The sequence below is a fragment of the Vidua chalybeata genome, chromosome 1 (assembly GCF_026979565.1).
Source record: "Vidua chalybeata isolate OUT-0048 chromosome 1, bVidCha1 merged haplotype, whole genome shotgun sequence".
Lineage (NCBI taxonomy): Eukaryota > Metazoa > Chordata > Aves > Passeriformes > Viduidae > Vidua > Vidua chalybeata.
In genome coordinates this window covers 133,500,562-133,527,299 of record NC_071530.1, presented here as the reverse complement: position 1 = coordinate 133,527,299, position 26,738 = coordinate 133,500,562, and the positions used below count along the sequence as shown (strand labels likewise).

The 26,738-nt window shown below is 36.2% G+C and overlaps 1 protein-coding gene across 30 annotated transcripts in view; it reads right to left on the bottom strand.

The window, feature by feature from the left end:
- RIMS2 (regulating synaptic membrane exocytosis 2) overlaps positions 1–26,738 on the bottom strand; it is a 448,611-nt gene that overhangs the window by 71,958 nt on the left and 349,915 nt on the right. For 11 of the 30 annotated variants that reach the window (XM_053937000.1, XM_053937010.1, XM_053937213.1 and 8 more), the window contains 2 exons: positions 20,452–20,552; positions 790–962 (listed from right to left, as the gene is read on the bottom strand). The exons of 17 other annotated variants lie outside the window; for them this stretch is intronic. In XM_053937000.1, coding sequence (XP_053792975.1) covers positions 790–962; positions 20,452–20,552 — 274 coding nt within the window. Of the gene's footprint in view, positions 1–789; positions 963–20,451; positions 20,553–25,884; positions 25,921–26,738 lie in introns of all 30 variants that reach the window. 2 more of the 30 variants (XM_053936996.1, XM_053936987.1) reach the window with 1 other exon arrangement.

Here is a 26,738-nt window from a genome sequence, read left to right as displayed (position 1 = left end):
GCATTTTCTTAGTAAGTCCCTATTCAAATAAAACTTGCATGGCAATACTTCACATTTAGAAAGAAATGTGTGACAGAAACAAGGTGGTCCTAGCAATGCTCATACAAGCAGATGCTTAAATTTGAAAATAATTTATTTTAAGAGGACAATTTTCTGAGAATTTCTATAGGTGATGGAGGTGGGTTACACTCTCTAGAAAAATTATCTTTTTTTTGTGCACCAAATGAAACCCAAAGCTCCTATGAGTGCACATAGGGTGCAGGCAAAGAAAATGCTGTGTTTTGGTCACAGATACACAATCTACATCTTGTTGAAGAGCAGCTCAATGATTGTACATCTACAGTTAAATTGGACAAGTGTACGTACTAAATAAATTTAATTGGTCTCTGTAAGTATTAAATAATACATCTATAAAAAGTTCAGCGTTCTATTTAAAATAAAAATAAGATGCCTCTGCTGGCACAAATTTTCAAGTTAAAACTGTCTTTTCAGCCAAATTAAGTATATTTTACAAAATGGTTTTCAGAAAGCATGTCTAATGCTTGCTGACAGCATATGTTTGTTATTTCAGTGTATGTTAGATAATCCAAGACAACAAAACTTGGCTAAAAACAAATTCCATGAAGACTTCAAGAAGCATTAGGTATAACAAACATTTAAGCCAGTATTTTGCAAAATCCCTGCAAATGTCATTCTAGGCGAAATGCTAATGTCAAATACAAACATTGATAAGTGTTCCATTACTAAAATTACACAGCTATGGCTGACACTATAGCTCATCATGCTCACCTTATTTTCTTGTTTCCCCTTGGACGCTCTGACTGGACAGACATGTAGCTCGTGCTGCTGAAACGGGAAGCGCTGCTGGTCCGGGACACGGCCGAGACGTCGCTGACATCGCTGTCCGAAGACTTGTTGGAAACATTGTCTGAGCCTCGATGAGGATCCCGCCCTGACCGATACTGCAAGAGCAAAGGGACAAAGATATGGTGTTGTTGTGACATGCTACCACAGATCAGCTATGGACCTGGTCCCTCCTGCTGTCTAAACTGCCCTTGTCACCACACTGCCTGAACTTTTAAATGAAGTTTTTCCCTGATACAGAATAGAAGTTATGTCTTGGTATCTATTAATTTTACTCTGTTTTGCTATCCCGGTCCTCAGTTGCAACTTGTACAAAATTTCCAGCATGTCCAAAAGTTTCACAAAGCTTAGAAAAGACATCTAAACCCTCATAGAATATTCTTACCACAACTGTTTCGCCAGTGCAGAAAGGAAAGCAGAGAGACTAGTGACTTGGCTATGATTTCTGAGCTCATGAAAGATTAAACAGGAGACAGAATGTGCTGCGTGCTATCTATAAAGTACAAGTCTCTTTTGGGGCCTAGCCTGTTTACAAGAACTTCTAACTGAAAAATGTTAATTTTTTTCCTCCAAGTAAATAGATAGATAAGATTATCAAATCAAAAGACAAAGTGATGTTGCAGCTGTGTAAACAAACCCGCATCTTGCTGAACTGCTGGGCTGGGGAGAGTCTGAAAGGATGGGACTGGACTAGAGGTGATTTGCAGGGAAAATGTATGTGTGCCTCAGAAACTAAAAGATTACAAAGGTATTTGAGCTGGTTAACAGTAATATCAAACGTGGAACTGGCAGGTGACTGGTGATCAGCAGTAAGCCCATACAATATAAACAGTATCATGCAGCAGTATTCAGGTTAGATCTGAATAAAATACAATGGATATTTGGTTTTGTTAGCCCTAAATTAATGTTAAATCTGTGCCACTCTGCATGGCACTATATGCAAATATAGTAAATAGCAGAAAGATATTTTTTCTTCCCTTCATATACAGGCATTTCTGAGTATACAGAAATCTAATGGGCTGCTACTGGTAACCTTTTCAGGAAAATAGTACTTCAAGATGAATTGTCAATGATCACCAGGTGATTCTTTGGAAAAAAGAACAGTACAGAGCAGTACAGACAAAGAGCAGCACAGACAAGACTGAAAGAAAACAATGGGAAAAAATAATCTGCCTAACCAGTGGCTTGTTGAACTCTTGAGTATAGCGACATAGTACTCAACCACATGTAGAAAATAAATCATAATGTGAAATGGCAGACCTGTGTAGTACTGCAGAAGAGAAGGGTGTCCAGGTTTAGCTGTTAAATGTGTCCCTTTTTTATAGTTTTAGAAGAACTGTCTTTTGTGAGCTTTTGTTTCTGTTCTCTTGCAAGGAATGTTATACTGGGAAATATTCTGAAAGACTGTGTAGTATCTAAATAGGATTTCAGATATATCTGAATAGCATTTCAAAATAGCATTTAGTGCCTTTCCTTAGAAGTTATGTTTATGTGTAGAAATAGTAAGTAATTTTGCTCATTTTAAGACAGGGAAATGAACAAGACAAAAATGCTCATGCAAGTTAGGCTGTACATCTGTTGCAGAGAGTGACCAATCATAGCCATAAGTCCACACTTACAAAAATGGTTGCACATTCTATGCTAATCTTTATCATTCTTCCTGATCTGTACTAATTTACCATACTTGTGTTTATCAACAACCACTCAAGTTCCTCCCAGCCTTTAAGTGTAAAAGTGAACTTAGCCATCCATAAACTTGAAGTACCTCTGTGATTATAACATTCAAAAGTTTTAATATTTACTGACTGGTCCTATTGATGACATTAATGTTTTTTCTTGATGAAGAAGACAGTGCATATTATTACTTATACGTTCAATTGGGAATGTAAAAGCAATGATTAAACAGCTGTCCTGATCATCAGAGATAATGGAACATTATACCAGAATAAAAGGAGTATCCTTTTAAAAGAGCAACTACTTAGCCCTTTAAAGAGATAAAAAAATTATTATGCCTAGAGAAATGTGCATGCATTGAGTCCTATCCCCCCACCTAACCTTCCCTAGGATGATTCTTCATTTAAGACAAAGTTATGAATGTGGCTTCTGCTGATTTAGCCTAAAGCTATTGAGACTGGAAAGTAAAGACTGGGCTACCATTGCACACTATGGAAAAGGCAATGCAGAGCTGCCCTCAGGCCTGCAGCACCATCTGAGCCCTGGGCAGATGGCATGGCTGTGCCAAACCCTCTGCTGCCATGGCCACACTGCCACTGGCTCCCACCAAGCTAAGAGACACCAAGACATGAATGCCTGTGTAAGCAGGGATCCTGCTGCCCGTGGCACTGGGCACACCGCTGCCGTGGCAGAGCTGGCATGGCTCTGCTTTGGGGAACACAGCATACGTGTGTCATTGATGGAATTGTTAGTCCTATTGCAGTTGGGGGATAGATAATTAGATGTGGTGACTCATCAAATAACAGGACTCAACCTGCAGATCCTACATTGAGCTTGCCCAACAGTTCATGGGAATGAGCCCCTCTAAATTAAACACGAAGTGGCAAACTGAATCATATTGCACAAAGTTATTCTAGAGTCATCCTGCAGTACACAAAGTGTCAAAAACATGCGGTTTTGATTTTCTGTTTCATTTCCACACCTAGAGAATGTCAGTTTTTAAACTGCTACATAGCAATGTGGTGTATACAACAAATTAGACATTTCCATAAATAAAAAAACCCTTATTGTGTTGGTTTGGGTTTTTTTTTAGCCAATGCAATAGTTATAATCTAGTGATACAGAGTGAAGGCTGAGAATTGTTTTGGCAAAAAAAGCAACTTAAAAGTAAATAATTTTAGAAATATAATGTGGAAAAGGTCATCAAATCATTACCTTGTCTCTTTTTTCTCAGTTATACAAAAGGTATTTCCTATCAAATGCTTTTTGTTGAGACAGATGTCACTGAAATATTATTTGACTGTTACAGCTTCAGGATGTTTTAAGATTAAAACTGGGAAAGTTAATTGATCCTTTTATTACATCAGAATGTCTTGATATAAAATATTTTTAAAGATTTTGTTTATACCTTGTCTGAGTTACAGTCTCTTGTACCTTGTCTGAGTTACTGTTACCTGCTCTAATATGTACAAAAAAGCTGCCTACCAAGGAAATGTAAATTAAATGTAAATGAAATTAAATTGTCTTTCTTGCTGGACAAAGTTCAGATACCTCATATTCACTCATTAACTGCTCCTAATTACCCTTTATTCTCTGCTGAGGTGTACTTTTAACCTTTTATCTGACTTAATTTTTTTAGGAAACTGATTACAGTAGGGTATTGCACGTTGGCATTTCCGTTACTCCAGCACAGAAGACCAAAGGAACCGTATTTCTGGCCTGAGAGAAGCCATGCTGCCACTTTAGTTTCAAATTTGCTTCTTAAATTGCGGTTCTATACAAGGCAGCTTTGGAAGTGCTCCTTTGCTGACTGCCTCAAGAGTAAAATTGCACTTCCACTGTGCAAATATTGATTTTTTCAAAAGTGTTTGGTCCTTATGTCATATACTCCAACTCTAAAATGCAACCATTTTTTCAGTTTTCTGCTACTGCTTTTTCAGCTTTTGTGTGGTTAAAGTTGCCCCAAAGCATCACATCTTCATATATTTCACATCCAAAGTTCTTTCTTCCTCCAAATTTCAGTTTCTTTTTTTCCTAAATGTCACCCACTGTATAACAAGATCAACTATTGGACTGAAAAAGTAATTTTTAACCAAGTGCTATCCCCCCCATTATATCTGAAAAACAGATACCATTTCCCATCCCTCTCCAGCGCTGTCCCTGCATCCTGTGCTGTAGGATTTGCACCATCTGACTGCACATTGACAGGGAACTGCAGTCCCCATGGCTGGATCAGCATGGCCACTGCTTTCAATCATCGGCTCCAGCAACTACCCTGTGTGCTCCAATACCCTCAGCAGAAAACACGTGTGCAAGGACAGAAATGAGCATCACACCTCCCCTGGGCTGAACAATTAGGTCAGGGTGTGGTGAAATGTACCTCCACACTATAAAGATTAGCTAAAAGGTTTCTTTCAGATTCTTTTTTTTTTTTTCTTTTTAAATACCAGCCACGACAGCAGGAAAATTAACTCCTGACTTTCCCCAGGCTGGAAATACAGTTCTCTTTTGTTGGAATTTCATTTCCACCCCAATAAGGACACATATAATACAGGCAACATTCTGGACTTTGCAACCCATTAAGCAGTCAACCCAACCTCTTCAAGCTGCTTCAAAAATGGGAAGTCTGCTGAAAGCAGCGGGATTGATTAAAAGTTCCTTTTGAAATTTTCATAGTAAGATAGTTTTGTCTTATTTTGCAGTGTTGAAGAATGAGAATATACAGATTCTATCAACAAGTATTCCAAAGTTTCTAAAATCATTTTTATCTGTGTTCGCAGAATAATCAGCTGGAGAGCCTAACAAAAGGACCTAACACCTAACAAAAGTTAAGTGTTAGTACCTATGCCTTTTAACTTCAAGAGATTACTGTCCTTTAGGGACAAATTCGTTATTATTAAAGCTGAAAAACAAATACCTACTCTGCTTCCTAATATAACAACCTCTGCAAACATTTTGACCTCTTTGTGAACTACCAGTAAATGGCTGACAGGACACATAGAGCTGCAACTCATCTGACACTGAAACACTGATGCTCTTATTTCTGCAAAGAAACTGGTTTGGAACTTGTAGTTCAAAGAGAGTTTTAAAGTGTTTCATGTTGCTTTACTCTATTGTTACCAGTCTTGCATCTTGGACTATACAGTCATGCAGTTGTCCAGGCAATTTGCATTGTCAGTGATTTCTAAACATCTTTCTATTTTATTGTCTTTTCTTTTTTTATAGTCTACTCATCAGGTTTTATTTGCTAGCATTTACATAGGGATATACAAATCTGGTCAATGTTTATAGTGATCAAAATGTTGGGAAGATGTTTCAGACAATTGTCTATTGTGCTACTACCAGAAGATTAAAGAACCATGCTGGACTACTTCAATAATTCTTTGGCTCACTAACAAAAGCTCTCAAGCAGCCACAGCACAGCAATTTGAAACATTCTATACCTCTTGGTGTGAATTTACAACCTCTAAAGGCATTGCAAAATTTAGTTATTACCACATATGACTTGAATGAATGTTACTGGATTGTTTGGTTCTTTCTAAAACTTTTGTTAATGGCTGCCTAATGAAGTCTATCATTAAAAATAAAGCCAAATACTTAGTAACAATTACAACAATAACATTAGACTTATATAAAGCAGAAAATTCAGACGTTTTTACAAAATACCACACTCAGATAAGTACATATGTTTATCTTTAGCTTGCATACACAAAAACTCAAGATGAAGGCTATGATTAATCTACACTTTTATGTAATTTATACATAGCCAGCTCAATAATCTGTGTTTACATTTGCCACTCCTGTCAAGATCGATCAAGACAATTGAGGTACAGCCAGCCAGATCTGCCTTTGCCAGTTCTGCTTTAGCTATCACATGGCACACAGCAGTCCCTCAGGGGATTAATTCTTGCACTACTCTTGTATTAGATGTTAGGTATATAATGAGATTCACAGTTGCCTTGGGCTTCTCAATATGGAGCTGCAGCCAGTCTACCTTAGACTCATTCTTGGCTGCTGATCCTGTCTTCTGCTTTGTAGTCCTGGATCCTATCCTATCTTCCTATTTTTTATTTTTAATTCTTGGATCCTACTTTTTTAACCCTATAATTTTCTCCTGATGAGTCACATTGGCATTGTACCAATTGTTCTCTCTTCCCCCACTTCTTGCTTTGTATTCAGCACCCTTTGATCTCCTGAGCCTGGCCCTGTGCACCTCTACTGGCATTCTTGCCTTGCATTAACATAAAGGAGAGAGCTATGGTGGTGCTACTCCTGATCAGTATAGTGCCTGGACCAGTAAATCCAGACGGATGTACAGTGGTTTTCTATACATTCATCCATCACTCCTGTTCCTTATGCAATAATTTTTTTCCTCGGTATTCAAAACATTCCAATCGACTTTTACCTTGAATAAAAAAAGAACTGACTGTAATCTGATTTGCAAAATCCACCCTCTAAACCATCCAAATTTCCAATAAATTTAGACCCCAATTAAAACATCAATAAAAAGGAACATTCATATTTCTATTGAATATGTGAAAAAAAACTTTCGTCAAAAGTTTTCACATCCTTCCCTTTGTAGTGTGGTGTCATCTATTTATCAATTTCACTAACCAGTACTCACATATTCAATCTTACAAAGGAGTTCCTAAAAGCTGATTTCACTATGGAACTAAGCAATGCTGCAAATAGCATCTTACTACTAAATTAAGGAAAGAAAATAACAATGAAAAAGATCAAGTCAGCAGTGGGCCTTTGCAGGAAAGAAGGACAGCCTCAGTTGTACTGACTTGAGTACAAGTAGAACAAGAGAGATTCCCCTTTATTCAGCAGTCACTAGCCTGTATCTAGAATATTGTAAGCAGTTTTGAGACCCAAAGTGAAACACTGACACCGATAAACTAGATTAAGTTTATTGGAAAGCCACCAAGCTGGCTAGGTGGAGTTGGTTTCGTTCTGACTGAAGCAGTGATGGCTATGGGAGTACCTAACAGCAGTTTATCAGATCATACAGGGGAGAACATCAAAAAGACAGAGCCAAGCATTTCACAGCAGCTCTGACTGGTGTAAGAAGGCACAATTTTACCATAGGCACAGTGAAGTAATGGATCAAGTTACCCAGGGAAGTTGTGCAGTTTTGATCCTCGAATACTTTCAAGACCTGACCAGCAAAAGCCCTGAGGAACCTCTACTGATGTCACACTGACCTTGCCTTGGACTCCTGCTAAGGGTTGGGCTAGACAGTTTTTGAGGTCCTTTCCAACCCAAATTACTCAGGGTGATCCAGGAGTTGAAGTTGAAACTTCAAGGGCAGAAGCAATACAGAAGTCCCCAGTGTATCAGCACCTAGGGACAACTAGAAATCTAGAAGGAAGTTGTCCAGAGGCAAGCTAAATCAAAAGACAAAAAATCCTCAGCTTCACATATGTTCACATATGGTGTAATTTTTTTTAAGAACTTTCAAAGTGCACAATGCTATATAAATACAGGAGAGCACTAGAAAATATTCTGGCATTACTTCAAGAGAACTTACAGACCCTGTAAATATTTGGTAAAGTAGGAAGCAGTAAGGCAGCTCTTATGTATTTGTGTCTTTAAGTGAGCTTGAAAATTAGCTTGTCAACAAGTTTGTCTTCCTACAAAAAAATATGTTCCTGCAGTAATCTTCATACACCAAGTGACTTTTTCTCTGATGTTTTTTTTCCATACAATATGACTTTTGGAATATCAAGGCAATTTCTAATTTCAACTGCACTAATACCTGTTCTGAAATCAAGCTCTTATTGATGCAGAATTAATTCACAAGATACTTCCATGTAGTCTAGGGAACTAAATGTTATTATTTAATCTTACTTTAAGTCAGAACCAAATTTTAAAACTTCTGAAAGGAGAGAGAACTGCAGACTTTCTGCTGGAATATATAAAGTTACTACATTGTTCCAGACCCTTCAAAATCACAAAGACACTGTTTAAAATCCCATCTCTTCTTTGAAAAACACAGTGGGTGAAAAACTGTTGTTTAAGATAAAAAAAAACAAACAAATAAATAAAGAGAGGAATAATTATAAACATCACAACAAAAAATTCTTAAAAGGCAATCTAAGATGTGTTACATATTGGAGTGAAAATATAGGGTTTATGATGGCCAAGCAGGTGCCTCCTAATGTCTCATCAAAAGCTACCTTAAAATACTTGCACATAGAGAGAGCTTCTACATCAAATCTACATCAAATACATCAAATAAATATAACTGAAACATGGGACATGACACCACAGCAATACCACGGACCCCTTTGGTGGTATGCCTCATCTACCAGATAACCAGACATCATCTTTAAAAGTGAAGGTAACTGCTTTCTATTATTTATCAGAGTAATTGAGATGTTTAGGAGGAATTTTGACAGCTGGAATAATAAAGTTGATTCTGACAGATTAATTGAGGCAAAAGAGAGACCCAGCTACAGCACATGTCTAGGGTGAAACAGCTATCATTGACTATATAAGCTGCAAGAAATAGAAAATCTTATGTGCCCTGTGGATGAACTTCATCTTGTTACAAGAGCTGATACCTTGTATCAAGTTATAAGTGAACCTTAGAATGCATTTCTCTAACCAGAATATTCCCAAGAGTTTCTGAAAAAAACCCAAGATCTTGAAGAAATATGAGTCTACCTAATATGAAGGTGAACAAATAAGAGCTTCAAAAGAAGTACCTTGCAATCATAATTAAGGGTAGAAGGATATTCAACAATCACTCCCCCTCTTCCAATGTGAAAGGAATTCAGGAAAGTATACAAATTGGAAAATAAAACAAAGCTCTTCCAATTATTTATTTGAAACATTTACTATCCAATTTCCCTTTCATAATGCTGATCTCCACCAGAATTTTAACTGCTATTTAAAACAGGGTAAAGTCAGTCACCAAGTTTCACTTAAAAGAAATGGGTACACAGTCTGGCTACGTGATGGCGGGTAATAAACTCTAAGGTACATCTTCTTACACTTCCCAGAATCTTTTTGACCGCCACATATCAACCATTCTGTCTTACACAGAAGGAAGAAAATTTATTTAAAATAGACACCAGTAATCCTTTAGCAATCCACAGCACCATGTCAAGACTCCTGAAGATGCATCATCACAGACACAGTTCACTGTAAAAAGTCTGGGCTTTTCAAGTCAGGGCAATTGCAAAACACAGGTATCCAGGGACTTCCCCATTTGCTGTGCAATTACATTTAACAGTATCTCCAGTACTTTAATTCCTGGTGAACTTCAGAGTGTTTGTAGGACAACCTGGTGAGCCTACACTTGCTTAATGGGTCCAGTTTGAGGGATAACTCTGCTTTTTCTGCTCCTTATTGGTCTTCTAACACTAGTACACTAGTACACCCTACTCACATCGGATAAAATGAATCGAAGCATGCTTCCTATATTTGTTTCCATTCCTCAAGTGGTTCACATGCCATTTCTCCACCACAGCACTCAAAATCTTTTGCTCTTCATTTAGTCCTGGAATCCAGTCAACAGCTTATTTTTTAAAGAGAGTAACGAGGCAGAATTTCTGCTTTAAAAAAACCTCTTTTGTCTATGGTTGTTCTACCTAATTTGGGCTTCTTTGAGATGTTACTTGCAAATGCAAGCTAGGACATCAAATCATATGCATTTTTTTATACATTAACCTGGTTTTTAAACTTTATTTCCATAATTTGATTTCAGTCCTTTGGTCTCACGAAAACAAGTACAAATAAAATAAAAAGATGGCAAGGCAATCATCTTTTCTTACCACAGAATTTCTATTTCATTACACTTTATTTCAACCCAAAAGCCTGTTAACTAGTTCAGCAGATCTGGTGGCTTAAGAACAGAAATACGAACTTTCCCCTTAATCCTACCTTCATTATGTAACATTAATATGCCTTTCACCAAATTTGTCCTGGGACACAGCACCTTCAAAAGAATTCATGCTGAAGAGAACAGCTGGATTGACACATGGCCATCTGGTGAGAGCTTATTCCTGTAAGCAGAAGTGCCTAGGGCCACAATTGTTCAAGAACAGGATATAAATATATCTTTATACATCTATGATTTCACTTTCCAAGTCCTTAAATCCGCAGATACCAGAGGATAGCCTGCAAAATCAAGCATGATTTGAGGGGACATCACATAATCTTTTTTTTCTTAATGTTTTGTTTTCATTGATTATTAGGATACATCTTGGAAAATCCCTGCACAATAAGAAATGTAAGTTCAGCTGATAGCTTTCCTGAAAATTTTCTGCTGATTCATGTCAAGCTAAAGGAGGAACAAATCTGCAAGATAGATAACATCTTTTCCTTATCAGTCCATAAACAAGGTAAACTGCTTAGAAAACATTTTCCCTAAAACATATTTCCTCAGCAGCTTTATTCTTGTTTTATTGTAACTAGTGAAAAAAAGGCAGAAGGGAGATCCTGAGCAAGCAAACTGCTCCTACAGATCAGAAAAACTGAACTCTCTTTTGCTTTCAGTCATTGTCCTTGAGGGAGTAATTAGAAAACATTTACTACTTATGTCTCCCATATGTCATTTTAAAAATTATTATTTACATTTGCTTGCTTGTAAGGTTAATCTGAGTTCATTTTACTGAAAACATGCAACATCTATTATCATTTACAATTTCATCTTCACCACAGAAACCACTTAAACACTTAAATATGTAACATTTGCAGAAAAGAAACAATTAAAAATATCAATTGCTTGATATTGACAAGACAAGTACTTAGATTGGAACTATTCTGAGATTAAAACTTCTGTAAACATTTTTGAAGATCTTTAATGTCTATGCATTCTTAGAATAACTTCAGACTTGAAGTTATTTTCATTTTACAAATGTTTCCTCAGCATAGCATTAGTATAATATTTCCCAAATTTATGTGACTAGAAACTAGCTTAGATGAGGGAAACGTTTTAAAATACCTCCTAAATATCACCCAATCTGCTTCTTTATAATTCTTGAAACTGAGAGTCAGCCTATTAGCCAGAAGTGAATTATTGTCCCTCACTTACAGAACACTATGTCACAGTGCTTTGAATTTTTTTAATAGAAAATCAGATATTAATTAAAGTTCAGATATTATTAATTAGCTAGTAGTTTTGGATTAAACTGCAGAACTATGCAAATCATCAGATTTGTTTTTTACATGATGGCATATGTCACTCAAGAGAGAGCAGAAACAGAATTATGCATCCTGATTCTCTGAAATTAATGTATCCAAGATGCTCTATATGATGCGACAAATATAACATGCTTCAAGGATTTTACAGTTTGAAGAAAAAAGATAAATCAGAATAATTTTACTGTGATAGAACAAGCAGAATCTCAGATAAAATTGTGTTATTTCCTGCTATTATTCACTGACTCCAGAGTGTCAGTGAAATGTCTGGTAAAACAATGATTTCCATCTGCAGAAGAAGAATAATACTCTTCCTGGTAAATTATTAAAGAAAATATTCTGTTTCCTAGCACTAAACAATACTAGTTCTTGTAAGCAAAGCCTTTAGTTTCCCAGAAAGAACAATAAAAAATACCACAGGTTAGAAAGGACACAAAGGTAATTTCATGTCTTAGTAACACTCTCACTATGAGTGTTGTGGAAGGCATTGAGGCTTTACAAAACCTTCCCTGTGCTGAGACTCCAAGGTCCTGACCCTACTTTGATTAGCTCCATTGTGCAGAACCACCTTTTTCAGAATAATGGCTGTGTGCTACATCTCTCTAAATCCTTCATATGAAGTTCTTGCAGTACAGATGCTTGAAGCCACAGTTATATTCAGTTATATACACAGTTAACTAAGAGTTTAAGTAGTTAAGGTTCTTTTCCATGTAACAGCTGGCAAAAATTCCTCAAAACCACAAACTTATTGTTTAAAAAATATGATAAGCTGGTTACATTTTCATTGATAATTTTGGGGTTGCTATCAAAGAAAATCAACCTATTTAATAAAGAGGAGCACTCCCAGATGTCAATAAAACATCCACACCACTAAAACATTATTATAGCCAGAGTTACAAAGGATAAAAGTAAACTCTGGCCAAATCCTTCCCCTGAGGTGTGCTCAGCTAAACCATGGGAGCAGCTCTCCAGGGGCTGTCCCAGGAGCACCTCCTGGAGCTGGGCAGGACAGGAGGGGTGTGAGGTGAGGGGGCAACCAGCATTCCTGCCTGCAAATCTGACAGTGCTCTGTCCCTTCTGAGCCACCCTCTGTGAAGCAGATAAAGGTCCTGCTGCTTCAGCTTGGAGAAGAGAAGTGTTGCAAGAATGAAAAGCGACAGAGAAGGCTCCAGGAAGACCTTAGAGAAGCCTTCAGTAAAAAATGCCAGAGAAGGATTTTTTCTACAAAAGCCTGTAGTGATAGAAAGAGGGGTAATGGCTTTAAACTGAAAGAATAGATAAGATATTAGGAAGAAATTCTTTACTGTGAGGGTGGTGAGGCACTGGAATAGGTTGCCCAGAGAAATTGTGGATGCCCCATACGTGGAAGTGATAAAGACATGGTTGGGTGGAACTTTCAGCAGCCTGGTCTAGTGGAAGGTGTCCCTGCCCAAAGAAGGGGGATAGGAAGCAGATGATCTTTAAGGTCCTTTTCAAGTCAGGCCATTCTATGATTCTGTGGTTCATTTTGAATTCTACACATTTAAGCAGGCTCCATGCAAGACCTGCACTGAGATTTCAGGTCTGACCTTTCTAAGTGTGTGCCACACTTCCCTCAAATTTTCAAGGTCAGTAGTCTAGCAGATTGATCTAGCAAACCTGCGTCCATCATGGAGCCACTGCTCTAGACTTGTATTTCAAATGTGAATAATGACTTTTTTGTACATATTTGCATGGTGCAGAATTATGTATCACAAACTGGTGTAATACATCTTATCATAGATTATTATTCTAATTTCTTAGAGTTTCCTGATTGTTGCAGCAATTCAATTAACTTCATATGTTCTCTATTTTTGAATGTCACACCTTGGTATCCAGATATTTAGTATATATTTCCCAGTTCTACAGTTTTTCTGTAGATTTTCTCACCAATATCAGCATAGCATCAGTTTTAGAACAACTTAAATAATTAATTCAAGCACAGTCACACTATTTTGCACACTAATTGCCACTTAATTCAATAGCATCTTGGAAGTTTACAGCTTAAATTCAGATAAAAACTGTACAAAAGTTTACTATGAAAAGAGAGCACCTCTGAACCAAAAGACTAACAATTCACATGTCTATACAAAGCTATTCAGAAATGAAAATATATTCTATTATGAAAAGTATATAAGGTTTTAAGATAGATTACAGTAATTGCTCTGGATGGAAGTTGATCAAAACATCATGCAGATGAGTTTAAAATGTGATTAGTAATGGAATGGTTACAATGCTCAATTGAACCTGGCTTTTACAGAAAGCTTTTGATATAAATTTTGCAGTATATTAGATATATATATATATGTGCTCATTAAAACTTTTTTCCTTGAAAATACTTCTTCTTTGCAAGAGAAAATTTAACTCATTGCTATAAAACACAAGACTGTGTTGCAGTTAGAATTTGAGCTTTTTTAATGGAAACCCAATTCTCTGCAATCGAAAAGCCCTTTTTCCCCCTAGTAGATTCCTATAACTAATGAAAATTCAGAGCCAAAATAGAATGATAGTTTTATTTTTTTACATTCTGGGCAATTTTTCTCTTTGAAATTCACTGTAAAATTATAAAGTACTTCAATAACATTCTATAATGTATTTAACCTCTTCTTTCTAAACACGATTACCAATAGAAGCTTACAAAAAATCGAAGAAAATGTGACAACAGAAAGTACCTGTCGACAGCTAAAGACAGCATCAATCTCCTTTCTGACGTTTAAATTTCAGCCACAATCATCATATGTGAATGCAGTATTTTTGTTAACCACAGTATTACATTTAAAAATACCCTAAATTTCTGATGGAGACATGGATACTCAAGATTAAAAAAATAAATCAAAAAATTATCAAAGGCAAAATAAAGTAAGAGTGCTTAAATTTAATGAAAAATAAAAATGACAGCAACAGAAGTATTTTCTAAGTGTTTTCACACCTTTTAATGAAGAAAAAAATACTAGAAATCATAGCAACCCACATCTATATTCAAAGTCACTAAATGAATTCTAACACATCAGCAAAATACAGTTTGATAAAAATAGAAATTAAAGAAGAGGTATTTTCTACATTACCATGTATATAGAGGTCAATTCTAGAGTTCTGAATTTATTTCATCTTGATATATTTTTAAGTCTTATAATTGAGCTTTAAATCCTCTCACTTATAGGAACCAGAACTTCCATTTTAGCAATTTATTAAAAAAAAAATCTCGTATTAAAAATACAATTAAATACTTGATTGAAAATATAAATGCTACCAGCACTATGGGCTAGAGAGACTCTCTGCCACTGACCAGCAAAATTCATTACATATCACACACACATGAGTGATGGATTAGATGACCTGAGCACTCACAGGCTGTTGGCAGTGACAGGACCTGTCCTTCCAGATCAGCTGGTGGAGCTACCAAGTTTCTGGCCCAAACTACAATACTCATTAGTCCATAGGAAAGTACAAAAGCCATGGAACAGGCAATAAGTAAAATGTTTCCTCACCTGGGAAGTTCTCAGTTGGTCTAATTGGTGTTTGGTTTATCTTCCAAAGGCAAGAGCTTATTGGTGCGGAGGTGGGCAATGGGAAGATGCAGGGAACTACACAGTAACCCTACCCAATTCTACTGGTAAGGCCCTTATCTGTATGGGCATTCCACAGATATTTACTGCACTGAATATTTGTGTGTGGTCTTATCTGTGTTAGTCTTTGCTTTCTTAATTATTCTAAAGCACAGCTCCATTCAATTTATTTTGTTTCTCTAAGTTTTATCCAGATATTTAAAATTTTAAAATTTAAACTGGTATGTTAAAAAGAAGCATATACAAAACAATTTATGAACTGTTTTGAGGGCATATGGATATCTAAATAGCTTCCATTTTGTATTTAGTATTTTGGATATTTCTAATTGCATCCTTAACAGCACCAGTTGTAAGAAACAATTTTAGATCAAAGAGGTATATTCGTAGTTATTGTAAATTATCAAATTATTACTGGGAATCTCATGATCCTCCAAGAACTCTAAAACAGTTGTCAATATAAAATTAATATAAATCAAATACAGCTTATATGCAGCCAAATATCAAAGTTCCCAACATCCCTTTAATTGAATGTTTGTTTAACTCCCTTCTCCACAAGGGTTTCAAGAAGAAAGGTGGCAAGTGCTTTTACTAGCACTCTTTGCTGCTCTGTGTACTGCTCTGCTTTGATTTTAAAGGAGGAGAAAAAGGGATTCCCAAAACACCATTACATGAAATCTTTCAATCAACAGCAAAGGTCAAAGGATTCCATATGTAGCTGTACCCATGGCACAACTACTTACTGCAGGTTTCAGAGGGAAAAGGCAACTCTTGGCAGCACTTCTGCACTTTACAAGACCTTACAATTAAGATCTGCTTCTGAGTCATTCAAATTCAGCCTCTTCCACCTCCAGATCTTACCTTTTTCACATTCTCTCACACAGAAATCCCCTAAGGTTGCACTTGATTCACTGCTGAATCAAAGTGTCTCAGTCTGAAGAACTGCAGCTGTTCTGTGTCTGCATGCTGTATCTACACTACTCAAAAAGCTAATCACATGTTTGATTCTTCCACAGTTTAATTTGTCTTGGTCTTGTTATCAGGCTAGAAGATCACAAACTAGCATACTAGTATGCCTTATAGTGCTATTCTCCTACACCAAACACAGAGAATTATGCTTGTATCTAAAATTTGAATTGTGGTTATTGATTATCAAGAAATGCAGCTTTACATACATCTGATGATGCAGAAAGTTTCAGTCTTATAATCAATATGAATCATTAAAGATGGAGTTAGGAAATCCTCTTTGATGTTCTGTATTGTTCTGTATTTGATGTAGTTTTTTCTACATTTGGCTAAATAAGCTTGTTCAGCAAAAAAGTCAGTTTTATCTGCTCTTTTACCTCTTTTATCCCGACTTTATTCCTTGTTGCTCTAACATAGTCTATTGCTAATTACTACATTACTGACTATTACTAATTGCTATATTATGTAACTGGATTTCTCTGCCTTTTTGTAGGTCATTAATTTTTTCCCTGATAAAACAAATAAAATGAGTCTCAAGATACTTAGAGGTTTAAATGTGTGTCAGCTAGTTGTCAGTCTCTGTTTTACCTTTGTTCCTAAAGAAAGCCATAGTTTTTCACTGCTGAAACTCCTACATAAATCCAGCTCCCTTTAGTTTGACATCAGTGACCAGACTTCTCCGTAGTGGCTAACATTAGCCTGAGTTAATGGAATTCTCACTTGATTTCACACTGATTGCAAACATTTCTAGGGTACTTTATACCGGAAGTATCTTCTCTTTTTTTTTCTCAGTTACAACAAAGCTTTTTAACTCTCTTCAGCTGATCCACTGTGCTTGTTCTAGTCATGGGGCAATGCGAGAGGAATGGCAGGATTTCTCACACCCTTCATCCTCAATTTGTCAGCGGGAATTCCTGTATCTGATCACTGATGGGAATGGCCAGGGGAAGATGCTGCTCACCAAACATAGCACTACCAAGCTGTTTGCCAGAATGGCGGGAGTAAGAAAACAGGAAGCAAGGAAGAGAGGTTCAGAGAGGTTTGATGAGGTAGTTTGGGAAGTGACTCCAAAAGGCAGTTCTACAAAATGTGAACTGTGTAAGTCCAGCATGTGGCTTGCTCAGCTCCCATCTTGGCCCTTCCCTCTTCACAGTACATCTGGCTTAACAATTTAGAACTGGGAAGCTTAGCTCTTATGCAAAACAATAAGCTAGTCACAGAAAAATTCTTGAGGGAAATTACACAAATCAGGCTGGTGTTGCAGAGGCACAGTATGGTAAATGGCTCATTTTGCCTCTGGTGGAACATTCTTGTGCTACTGAGCATTTTTTCTTTATTTCCATAATTCAGGTTTTCCTGTCAGCATCTACCAGCACTGCAATTCAGACTTTAGTATATATCCTATTTAGTACAAATTTACTAGTACCCAATAAGCAGAAATAAATAGTTGTTCCAATACCAGAAATTAATTTACCTAATCCTTAGCTCCTACAACGTTTTTCTCACATCTGCTTAGCTGGAAATATTTATATGAAAGTTAATATATTACTTGCTTTCCATATGTCTGTCCTTAAACCACACTTTGGCAGTTTCTGAAGGAAGTTATTTAAGGAAATGTCTTTTGCACCCTACTAAACTAATATATACAAAATATTATGGAAGCAGAATAATTATTGTTCCAAAAATAATGAGGCATGTTTAAGAATAATGGAAATACAATCTTTATCAATCATGAGATAAAAATATAAGGGAGAATCAATTTCATATTTCAGCAGCTTCTAAGAACACTGAGGTCTGGAATTAAACTTTTCCCACAAACTTCTTAATGTATGACTGTGCACCACAGAAGAGTATGTACCTTCCTCTAAAGCCTCTAGTACTGACTTTCAGAGGTAGAACAAAGCTAGAGACATATAATACAGGATACCTATTTTAATGTTTCAATATTTAACAGCACTTCTATTTTTATAGCTTTTGCCTTATCAGCAAGGAAAGATATTGGATATTTTTTCTTAAGTTAAAGCAATCAAGAGGGACATAAAGATGCTGTTGACCAGTTGACTTCTATTTAAAGAAAGAATTAAAAAAGGTAAAAGAAAATTCCAGGTGCTGGCTTTTCTGAATGTAGCTTCATGCCTAATTAATGATATTTTTCTCAGGCATGGCACTCATGAGTGCTAGCTTGTGCCAGTTGAGAAGTGTAAAAAAATCGAAGTCACTGTACACTGTACCGACCATTACAGTCAGCATTCAACATACATGTTTCAGTTCATGATTCCAAAAGAATTTTTGTAGAAACCAGGTAGATAAATTTTACTTACTCATTTTCTGTCTCTAGATAATATAGGAATTTAATTAAGAGGAACTGAAGCACTGGTAGTAAAAAAGTGAAGTCAGAACTCTCATATGGCTTATGAGATTTATGGTTCTCACATGGCTTTGAAACTACACAATTTTAAGAATGCATGTTGAATTACTACATATATGTGAATATACCGTGTCTAGTTTCATAGGCTCGTTGATAGAATAAATAACTCACTTTCAAGTAGTGAAACTACACTTAAGCAGAAGAAGAAATTAACTGTTTATTTCTGGAGACATTATTTGATGTGTGCAATAAATAAACCACCATATTCATAAAATAATTCCATTAATAACTTTCCTCTTTAATACATCCCAATAATACTGAAGGCAAAATTTTAATTAAAAAGATAAAAGATGTAGAGTGATGCCCAATAATATGGTGTAGGTGAAATGGAAAAACAAGGGTAGTAAATACTTCCTTAGGTAGTCATGTTCTATCTCACTCCTTTACATGAGAACCAATTTAATCTGCACCAGTCCTGCTTCTGACTCAAATTTCAGTTAAGCACTGAGGGAGCAGGAAAATCAGCAGATTAAGTCTGGTTATACATACAATACATAAAGTCATATTTTTGTGGTACATACAATCACAACACTTACGATAAGGTCCACTCACAGTATTACGCTCATCTCTTAAAGGTAACACCTTTCAAAGCCGACAATATAGAAATACTTTCCATAAGTGTCAAAATAAAAGAAACAGCTAAACACAACAGTATCCAAGTCCCTCTTACATGTTAATAAACATTCCTATGCCTTGTGCCGTTAAAACTACATTTGCAAAATACCCAAATAACCATGCAGCACATCCACAGAGTTTTAAAGTATCTTAAGCCATTTTCACCATCTGGATTTTGTCAATTCTATTTTCATTAATAGGGCTTTCCATTTAGAAATGGACTTTGCTATAGCACTTCTATTTTCCCACACTGAAATTTATATTCTAGAAAGTAATTATGTGAAGTGTATTAGTCTACATTATCTGCAAAACAAATAATTAAATATAATAATAATTAATAATTAGAAATGTATTGTTTATTTGCATTCAAATACTAAATGTCTCCTTTTACAGTAGCTTTGCCAATCCTGAGAGCAAGGAAAAACAACCTGGAAATAAAAGTCTAAACCAGATATCTTTTCCTTAGCCAAATTTTATAGGTCAGAAGTCTCGTGTTTTCCACTTAAAATGCGACCCCAATTAATGAAGTCTTTTAGAGGACACTAAATTATTTTTGTATAATAGAAATTTAAATTGAAAATATCTTGATTACTTTAATTAACATACTCTATATGACATGACCCTGTTCCAGATAGCAGGAAATTTTGGATAGTATATTTAAGGTTATACTACTACATAGATATTCAGATTCTTGGCAATCTGCCACAGCTAGGGTAAAAGCTTTTGTTAGTGTATAAAATACTTTTCCAAGTGCTAAAAAGCCACTATTAAACTAAGTAACACTGTATCTTCAAGTTTTCAATGGATCAAGGTAACTCTCTGTTCAGCTATATGAAAGCCATGAACAAGTTTCAATAGCTCTCGTGCCATCCATCACTCAATAAGCATCTTTTTTCCTACTCCTTGAGTTTTTAAATCGTGGCACTATTGTTCATTCTGATAGACAATTACACTGCTTCTTTCATTTGCTTCAACTTATCCTTCTTAAATTTTAATAATCAACAACACTGTGTGTTACGACTTTTGCTGCACATTTCCAAAATTTTATTATAGACACACAAGCAACTTTTACTGAAGAAACAACCTGGCACTCATCTATTACTTTCTAATAGGATGTTGGATATTTCAGTTTAGCATATTTTGTTGCTTTTCAAAACAAAACTCCCTTGCCTTAGAATGATAATCTTGTTCCAGCCTGGAATCTGATCCTGCTACCTGTTTGTACTTGCTCATTTTCATTTGGCGACTCCTTTCTTCTACATCCAGTGCACCTGTTAAGTTAAAAACAGAAGGAAAAAAAAGAAAATAAATACACAAGCAGTCATCATTTCCAAGGTTAAAATTATGCTCATGGATGTTTTAACAGAAAGAGATGAAATTTTATTTACTTAAATTCCGTGCATGTAATTTTAGTTCCTGAATTATGATTTTGCAGAAAACCAAAAAGTTGTAACAGGAGGAAAAGAGCAGATAACTATTTCAGCAGAATCTTAATAAGTGTTGTATTATCTACACAATTCAAATGAAGCCAACTTTATGAAAAGAATTCAATATAAATGAAACACAGTGTTTCCATGGAATATAATTTTACTATTTTAAGAATATTCAAGAGAAATTGAGTCTTTTATTTAATAAGCAGGAATGTAAAGATAGCCTGCTTATTTTGGGTAGAGATTCTGGTTCTGCATTTATTATAATCTGACATATCAAATTAATAATCAAGTAACAGCCTAGGACTAGCAGACCTTTCATTTACTATTTGAGTATATTCTTAGTATGCTCAAAAAATCAAAGAGCAACTAAAGGAATCTTAAAGAGCCACCCAGTGGCATCACTATTACATTCTAATGAAACACAGCTTCAAGAACAATTCCAGGAGTCACTTGTCTTGGATAACATATGTGATTAGCTTTAGTCAGGGATGGGGTCTCACTACGTGACTCAAGCAGTAGCTGGTTTCAACAAACTGGTATTGTACCACAATTTACAAGGTAAAATAATAAGGAAGTGCCAAAGCTGAGGTGGAAGACTGAGAAATAGAAAAATGAGAGGAAGACAACAGCTCAGAAGAGATTTTCAAACAAAATGTAATTAGCTATGATACACACATAAGTATGATTCTTTTTCACTTTAACCTGGTATAAGTCAAGAATAAATCATTATCCACCGAACGCTAAAAAGCATTCATTTTTAATAACATTTGTCTTAAAATATCCATCATTTTAATGCAAAAGTTGTCTAGGATGAAAATTTCAGAATCCCACTAATCATAAACAGAATTTTCTGTATATTGTAAGTATTGAGCAATATGGACTGCATTTATGGAACTGAGATGGGAATATTAGATTCCAGTGTACTACAGAAACCTGGTTTAAACTCTAAACCTCAGTTGTAAGTCATGATCTAACAGCAAAATGGGGCTTGGCACAGAACCTGGGCCTCTCAGCTTTGTGTTTCCTTTCTTGAGAACAATAGGGGTAGTGGCACATACTAGGAGAACTGCCAGGTAGATGTGGCACTTCATAGGAAATCTGGAAGGAGAAGAGGTAAAAGGAAGTGGGAATGCAAAAACACTAAGCTGTTCTGTTCTCTATAAACACTCTCACTTCTAGTTTTTGTATTCTGACTCTCTATCTTTACACCCTACAACAACATGAAAGAAAAGACTTCATCAAAAATTCTAAAAGAAATTAAAATTAAGAAAAAATAATGAGAAAGAATAAATGGCATCTTATAGGGAGAAATAAAATGAAAAAGAGAGCAGCAGATGAAAATTTCTAAAATAAAATACAGGGTTTTTTCCTATCATAATTTTCCTCAACCATGATAGAACCCATAGCAGTGTTTGTCAATTTATCATTAAGATGAAGTGAATTTTTTAGGATCTAGTTTTAAAAGCTCTATTCTTTTTCTCTTAAAAACAAAAAGTTACACTGGAAGATATTTTCTGTTTTCAGTGACAGAAGTAACACATGCTTTTAAGTAAAATACTCCAGCCTCCTCTCAAAGAAAGAAATCATCTTTTGCTGAAATCAAAATCTTCTTGTCATTTTTCAGTAATGTAAGCAAGGAGACATTTTTCACAAAAAGGGACATTTTTTCAATTTTTCTTATGTTTTATTATGAAATCATGGTGTGTTTCCTTGTCTCCAGACATTCTGCCAAATTTTAGGAAAGTGCAAGTGAAGATATAACAATTCCTGAGCATAAATTAGAAACTTCAGAATTACTTGAGAAAATATTCATTCTTATCTATGATCAGTTGGCAAAGTGAAAATTAGATTTCCACAAATCCAATCACCAATGATATGTACAATATATGTCACTCAAAAGGGGAGCAGAAGATAAAAGGCCTTAGTGTGAGTCCTCTGCAACAAAACAAGCAAAATTTGTAGCTTATTTTTTCTCAAGAGAAAAACAAGACAGAAAAATGTTGGAAAAAAAATTATTCAATTCCCATCAAATCTTATTAAAGGAAAATCTAACTTCCTTTGTATTTTTGAAACTGTCTTTAACAAGTAAGTGAATTCAGTTATGAACAAAAGGAGGAAAACCCAAGGGCAGTGGATAGTTCATAATGCAGAAGAAAGCTCTGGCTCTACTATGCATAGAACTGACATGCAGAGAATGCAGGGTTACTGTGTGCCCCGGGCTGAGCTCACTGTAACTCCAGCCAGATGCAGCTGTGATCTGCACGGCAGCAGGAAAGGCTGGAGAGTGTCATGGCACTTCCTATTTCCGTGCCCAGCATGAAAACGTCGCACTGAGTGGTGGGAATGCAGGGCTATCGTCACCTCCACTTCTGGCAAAATTTCTGCTTAGCTCACACCTATGTGGGAGGGTTTAGCAGAAGAAGAAAATATTTCTAGAAAGTTCAGTAACCATCTGGGTGCATTAAAGCTTCAGCTTTTAACAGGAGTTTGGACACCAAACATCAGTCCTACCCTAAGGACTCCACTGCAGTCAGGAGCTGTTCATGGAGCTTGTGTCAACAAACCAGAACTAACCTGAATCTAATCATTAGTTATCAACAGTGGTTAAAATTAGGAGCATAAGCTTTCACACACCTGAATCACTCAAGGGCTGACTGAGCCCTTGTGTTATTAGATCCTGAGCTGGAGCCCAGTACAACACATTTTCAGGACTATAAAGACTGGCACTAGAAAAGTTAAAGCTGCTTCTGATATACTGAAGTACTGCGACAATGCATTTTGTATGCAACCAAATTTTGGCCAGGTAAAATGCATTCATTTCTTCATGAACATCCTTCCAGAATTTTGCTTATAAACAGTAGTTGTGCGTCCAACAGAAATATCCAATGAGACACTAAAATTCCAGCCATATGAACACAAAAATTTAAGACTGAAGGGAAGAACAAAGCCTGGTGCTGCTCACCAGTTATAACTGGGGTCATTGGACTGTAGGCAACATTCTGGAGTTTTGGTTATTTTGAAGTCTCTAGCATTAAAAACCCATGGCCTGAAGGTTAGTTCAGTGGGGTTTTCATGGGCACAAGGCAATTCCTGGCTGACAGAGAGACAACTGCTGATTCATTACCAGCTATTCCCCATATTTTCAGAAGAGAATGTGCTGAGGAAAAGTAATATAACTACAGAGCAAAGACTCCTGAAATGCCAGAGTAAGCACAGAAGTACTGTGCAGTGCAGCCCTGTAACCTCAGATCCACAAGGACTGCAGTGAGATACTGTTGTGCCGGAGCTTAGCTCTAGTGACTACAATAAATTAAACCTTGGGCCACATGAATTTGATGCTTGTTTTTATCTATGGAAATGTAACCACTAGACAATGAACTATAATTTCAAATTTAGCTATAGGATATTTTGGGACAAAAGTAGAGAAATTTCTCAAGACACAGACAAAAGGCTGCCTGGAGGCTGTGGGAATAAATCAGAAGAGAAGACCCCAGATGCTGCAAACAGGATTGTGCGAGCAGGAGCGCAATCAGAAAATGAAGCCACCTATAGAGACTACAAAATCCAGTAACAAGCAACAGGCAGGGCCCCTAATAAGAGGCACTCAGCTTGTGTGGATATTCTCTGTTCAGTCAGAGAGAAAAAGAGAGGGTTTTCCTAACCAGGCGAGAGCCTGGGAAGCAGTTGGGAAAGAATGTAAATAATTCTCTAATCTATCTTGTTGTTCACATTGTTTATAGATAGGTTCTGCCACCGTGCATCATTCACTGCACACCAATGGTGTGGGATGTTTTTACTCTAAGACCAATGAAATCAATCTGCACGATGTTCTCTATATATAGAGCAGTACATTTGAAATAAATCAGAGCTCATTCTCTTTGCCTTCTAGCTTGGAGTCCTTTTGTTCTCGTCCTGCTCAACAGTGACAAGCTTGAACTGGAACTACTATTGCCTATTAAACATAATAGAAAAAGGAACTCTGCTTGATTCTTTTATTGAAGTGGAAGCTAGGGATAAGCCCTATTGAGGTAAGATCCACATAATTCCTACCATGGTCTAGGTGGTGGCTGTATAATTCCATTCCTACAACAGGACTCAGGACGGGCACTAAAATCATTGCTTCAGCTTAAATAAAAAACATTATTTTCATGTTTTAATTTGAAATAAGCTAAGATGAAACAAGATAAGATTCAGCTACTTCACCACTAAAGTGAAGGGCTGTAATGAGTGATTTGGTTAATACCTAACTTTTCCTAACCCCTGAGCTGCTCACTGAGTCACAGTATTACAAGGAGATAAGCAATCACTGAATTCAGCCTAGAGCCAAAGACTGTTATTTGCTCTTCAGGTCAAATACTGGCTACTCTCTAGGGTAAGACTCTCCAGCTGATAGTCTGTGATCCACACCTCTAGAGACAAAAGGGACAACAAACGGGCCTTATCATCCAGCTCAGTCTAAGGCAAACCTATCTGGTTAACAATAAAAATCAAACTAGCTGAGACCTCTGCTCTTTCATTCTTTCTTTCATTGTCTTCTCCAGTGAGACTTACTAAACCATTCTAGTTCCTAGAGATGGTGGTGATGGAGATCCTATAGCAGGATCTGAGTTTGAAAGAGGAGCTTGCTGTACAGTGAGGCTTCTGTGGCACAAAGAGTTAAAGGAAATCTGGTATGGAAGAAGAGTGGAGTTTCTCTTATGACATTAGAACAGATTTAGTTTTGAATACATATGGACAAAAGGGATAGAACATTTGGGAGGCACAGCCACTAAGGCATGGGGAAAAAACTTATGATGAGGGGATTAAAGTCTGATAAAGACTGATATTTTGGAAATCAGAAGCCTCTAATAGAGCAGAAGAACGTGTGCAGGTGAGCACGCTCTGTGTCTGGAGAGGGGAGGACAGAACAGAGGTCTTAAAGTGTATATCTGCATTTAGCTGATTCTCGTCTCTTTCTTACCATTTCTCACCCTTATTTGACACCCTTAAAATAGCAAAGGAAATATATTTGGAAAAGCCCTTTCTTAGGTTCCATTTCCTAGTGTCTATTTTGAAATCTGCAAAATACATCAAAATTGCACTCCAACTCTTTGCTACATATTTGCTCAAACATGATGGATCAAAGAATATAAGGGAAGAACACAAAAATATTTTTAATAAGTCACCCTACCTGTATCCCCATTCTCTGGATCTGTTTTCTTTTCTTCTACAAACAAATGAAAGCAATACGTAAAGCAAAAAGAGGGGGAGAGAAAAAAAATGCAGAAATAATAATAAAAGTAATATAAAAATGCATTGAAAAGGAAAACATTAACAAAACTCACCAAATTAATATAACATAAAGAATTTAGTCAACCAACCAAGTATGGTGCTCTAAATCTAGAGGCATATTCACTGCATGCTAGTGCATACATTTGTGTACTGTTATTGAACATTTACTGAAGGGAACCCATGGATATTTTGTGCACTTCCAGAATCATTAACATACTCAAGAAAAAGAGAGCAAGGCAGGTGTCAGGTAGAGTTACTTTCCAGTTTCCTTAATCAGGATGACACAAAAATAGAAGTAAAAAAAATTTGCTTGTGCTGTAGATTTTATGCAGTGCACACACAAGATACAGTCTAATGGTTCAGGCACAAAAATTGAATGTGTCAGAATGGGTTTTGGCAATTACTTTAAATCTTCATTGGTTTAATCAATTCTCATAGCTTCTACAGGTTAAAAGGTTTAATAATGATATTACTGTAACTTGTCTTAGAGTTAAAAATGATGAAGAACAAAAGACACTACAATCAATACTCAGAAACCCAGTTCATGCTCATAAACTCAGCGGACTGATGCCAACTCTGAATATATATCAAAGGTTGTAACTGGCTCAGGGCATTCATCTGTCACAAAGAAATGAAAATACATTGGATCCCTATCAAATAATTTGGCAGCCCATAAATTATCTGAAATCCAGTTTTGGTAAATAATGTGAAAGAATTTTAAGTCAAATGAAATTTACCTTAATTAGAAATACA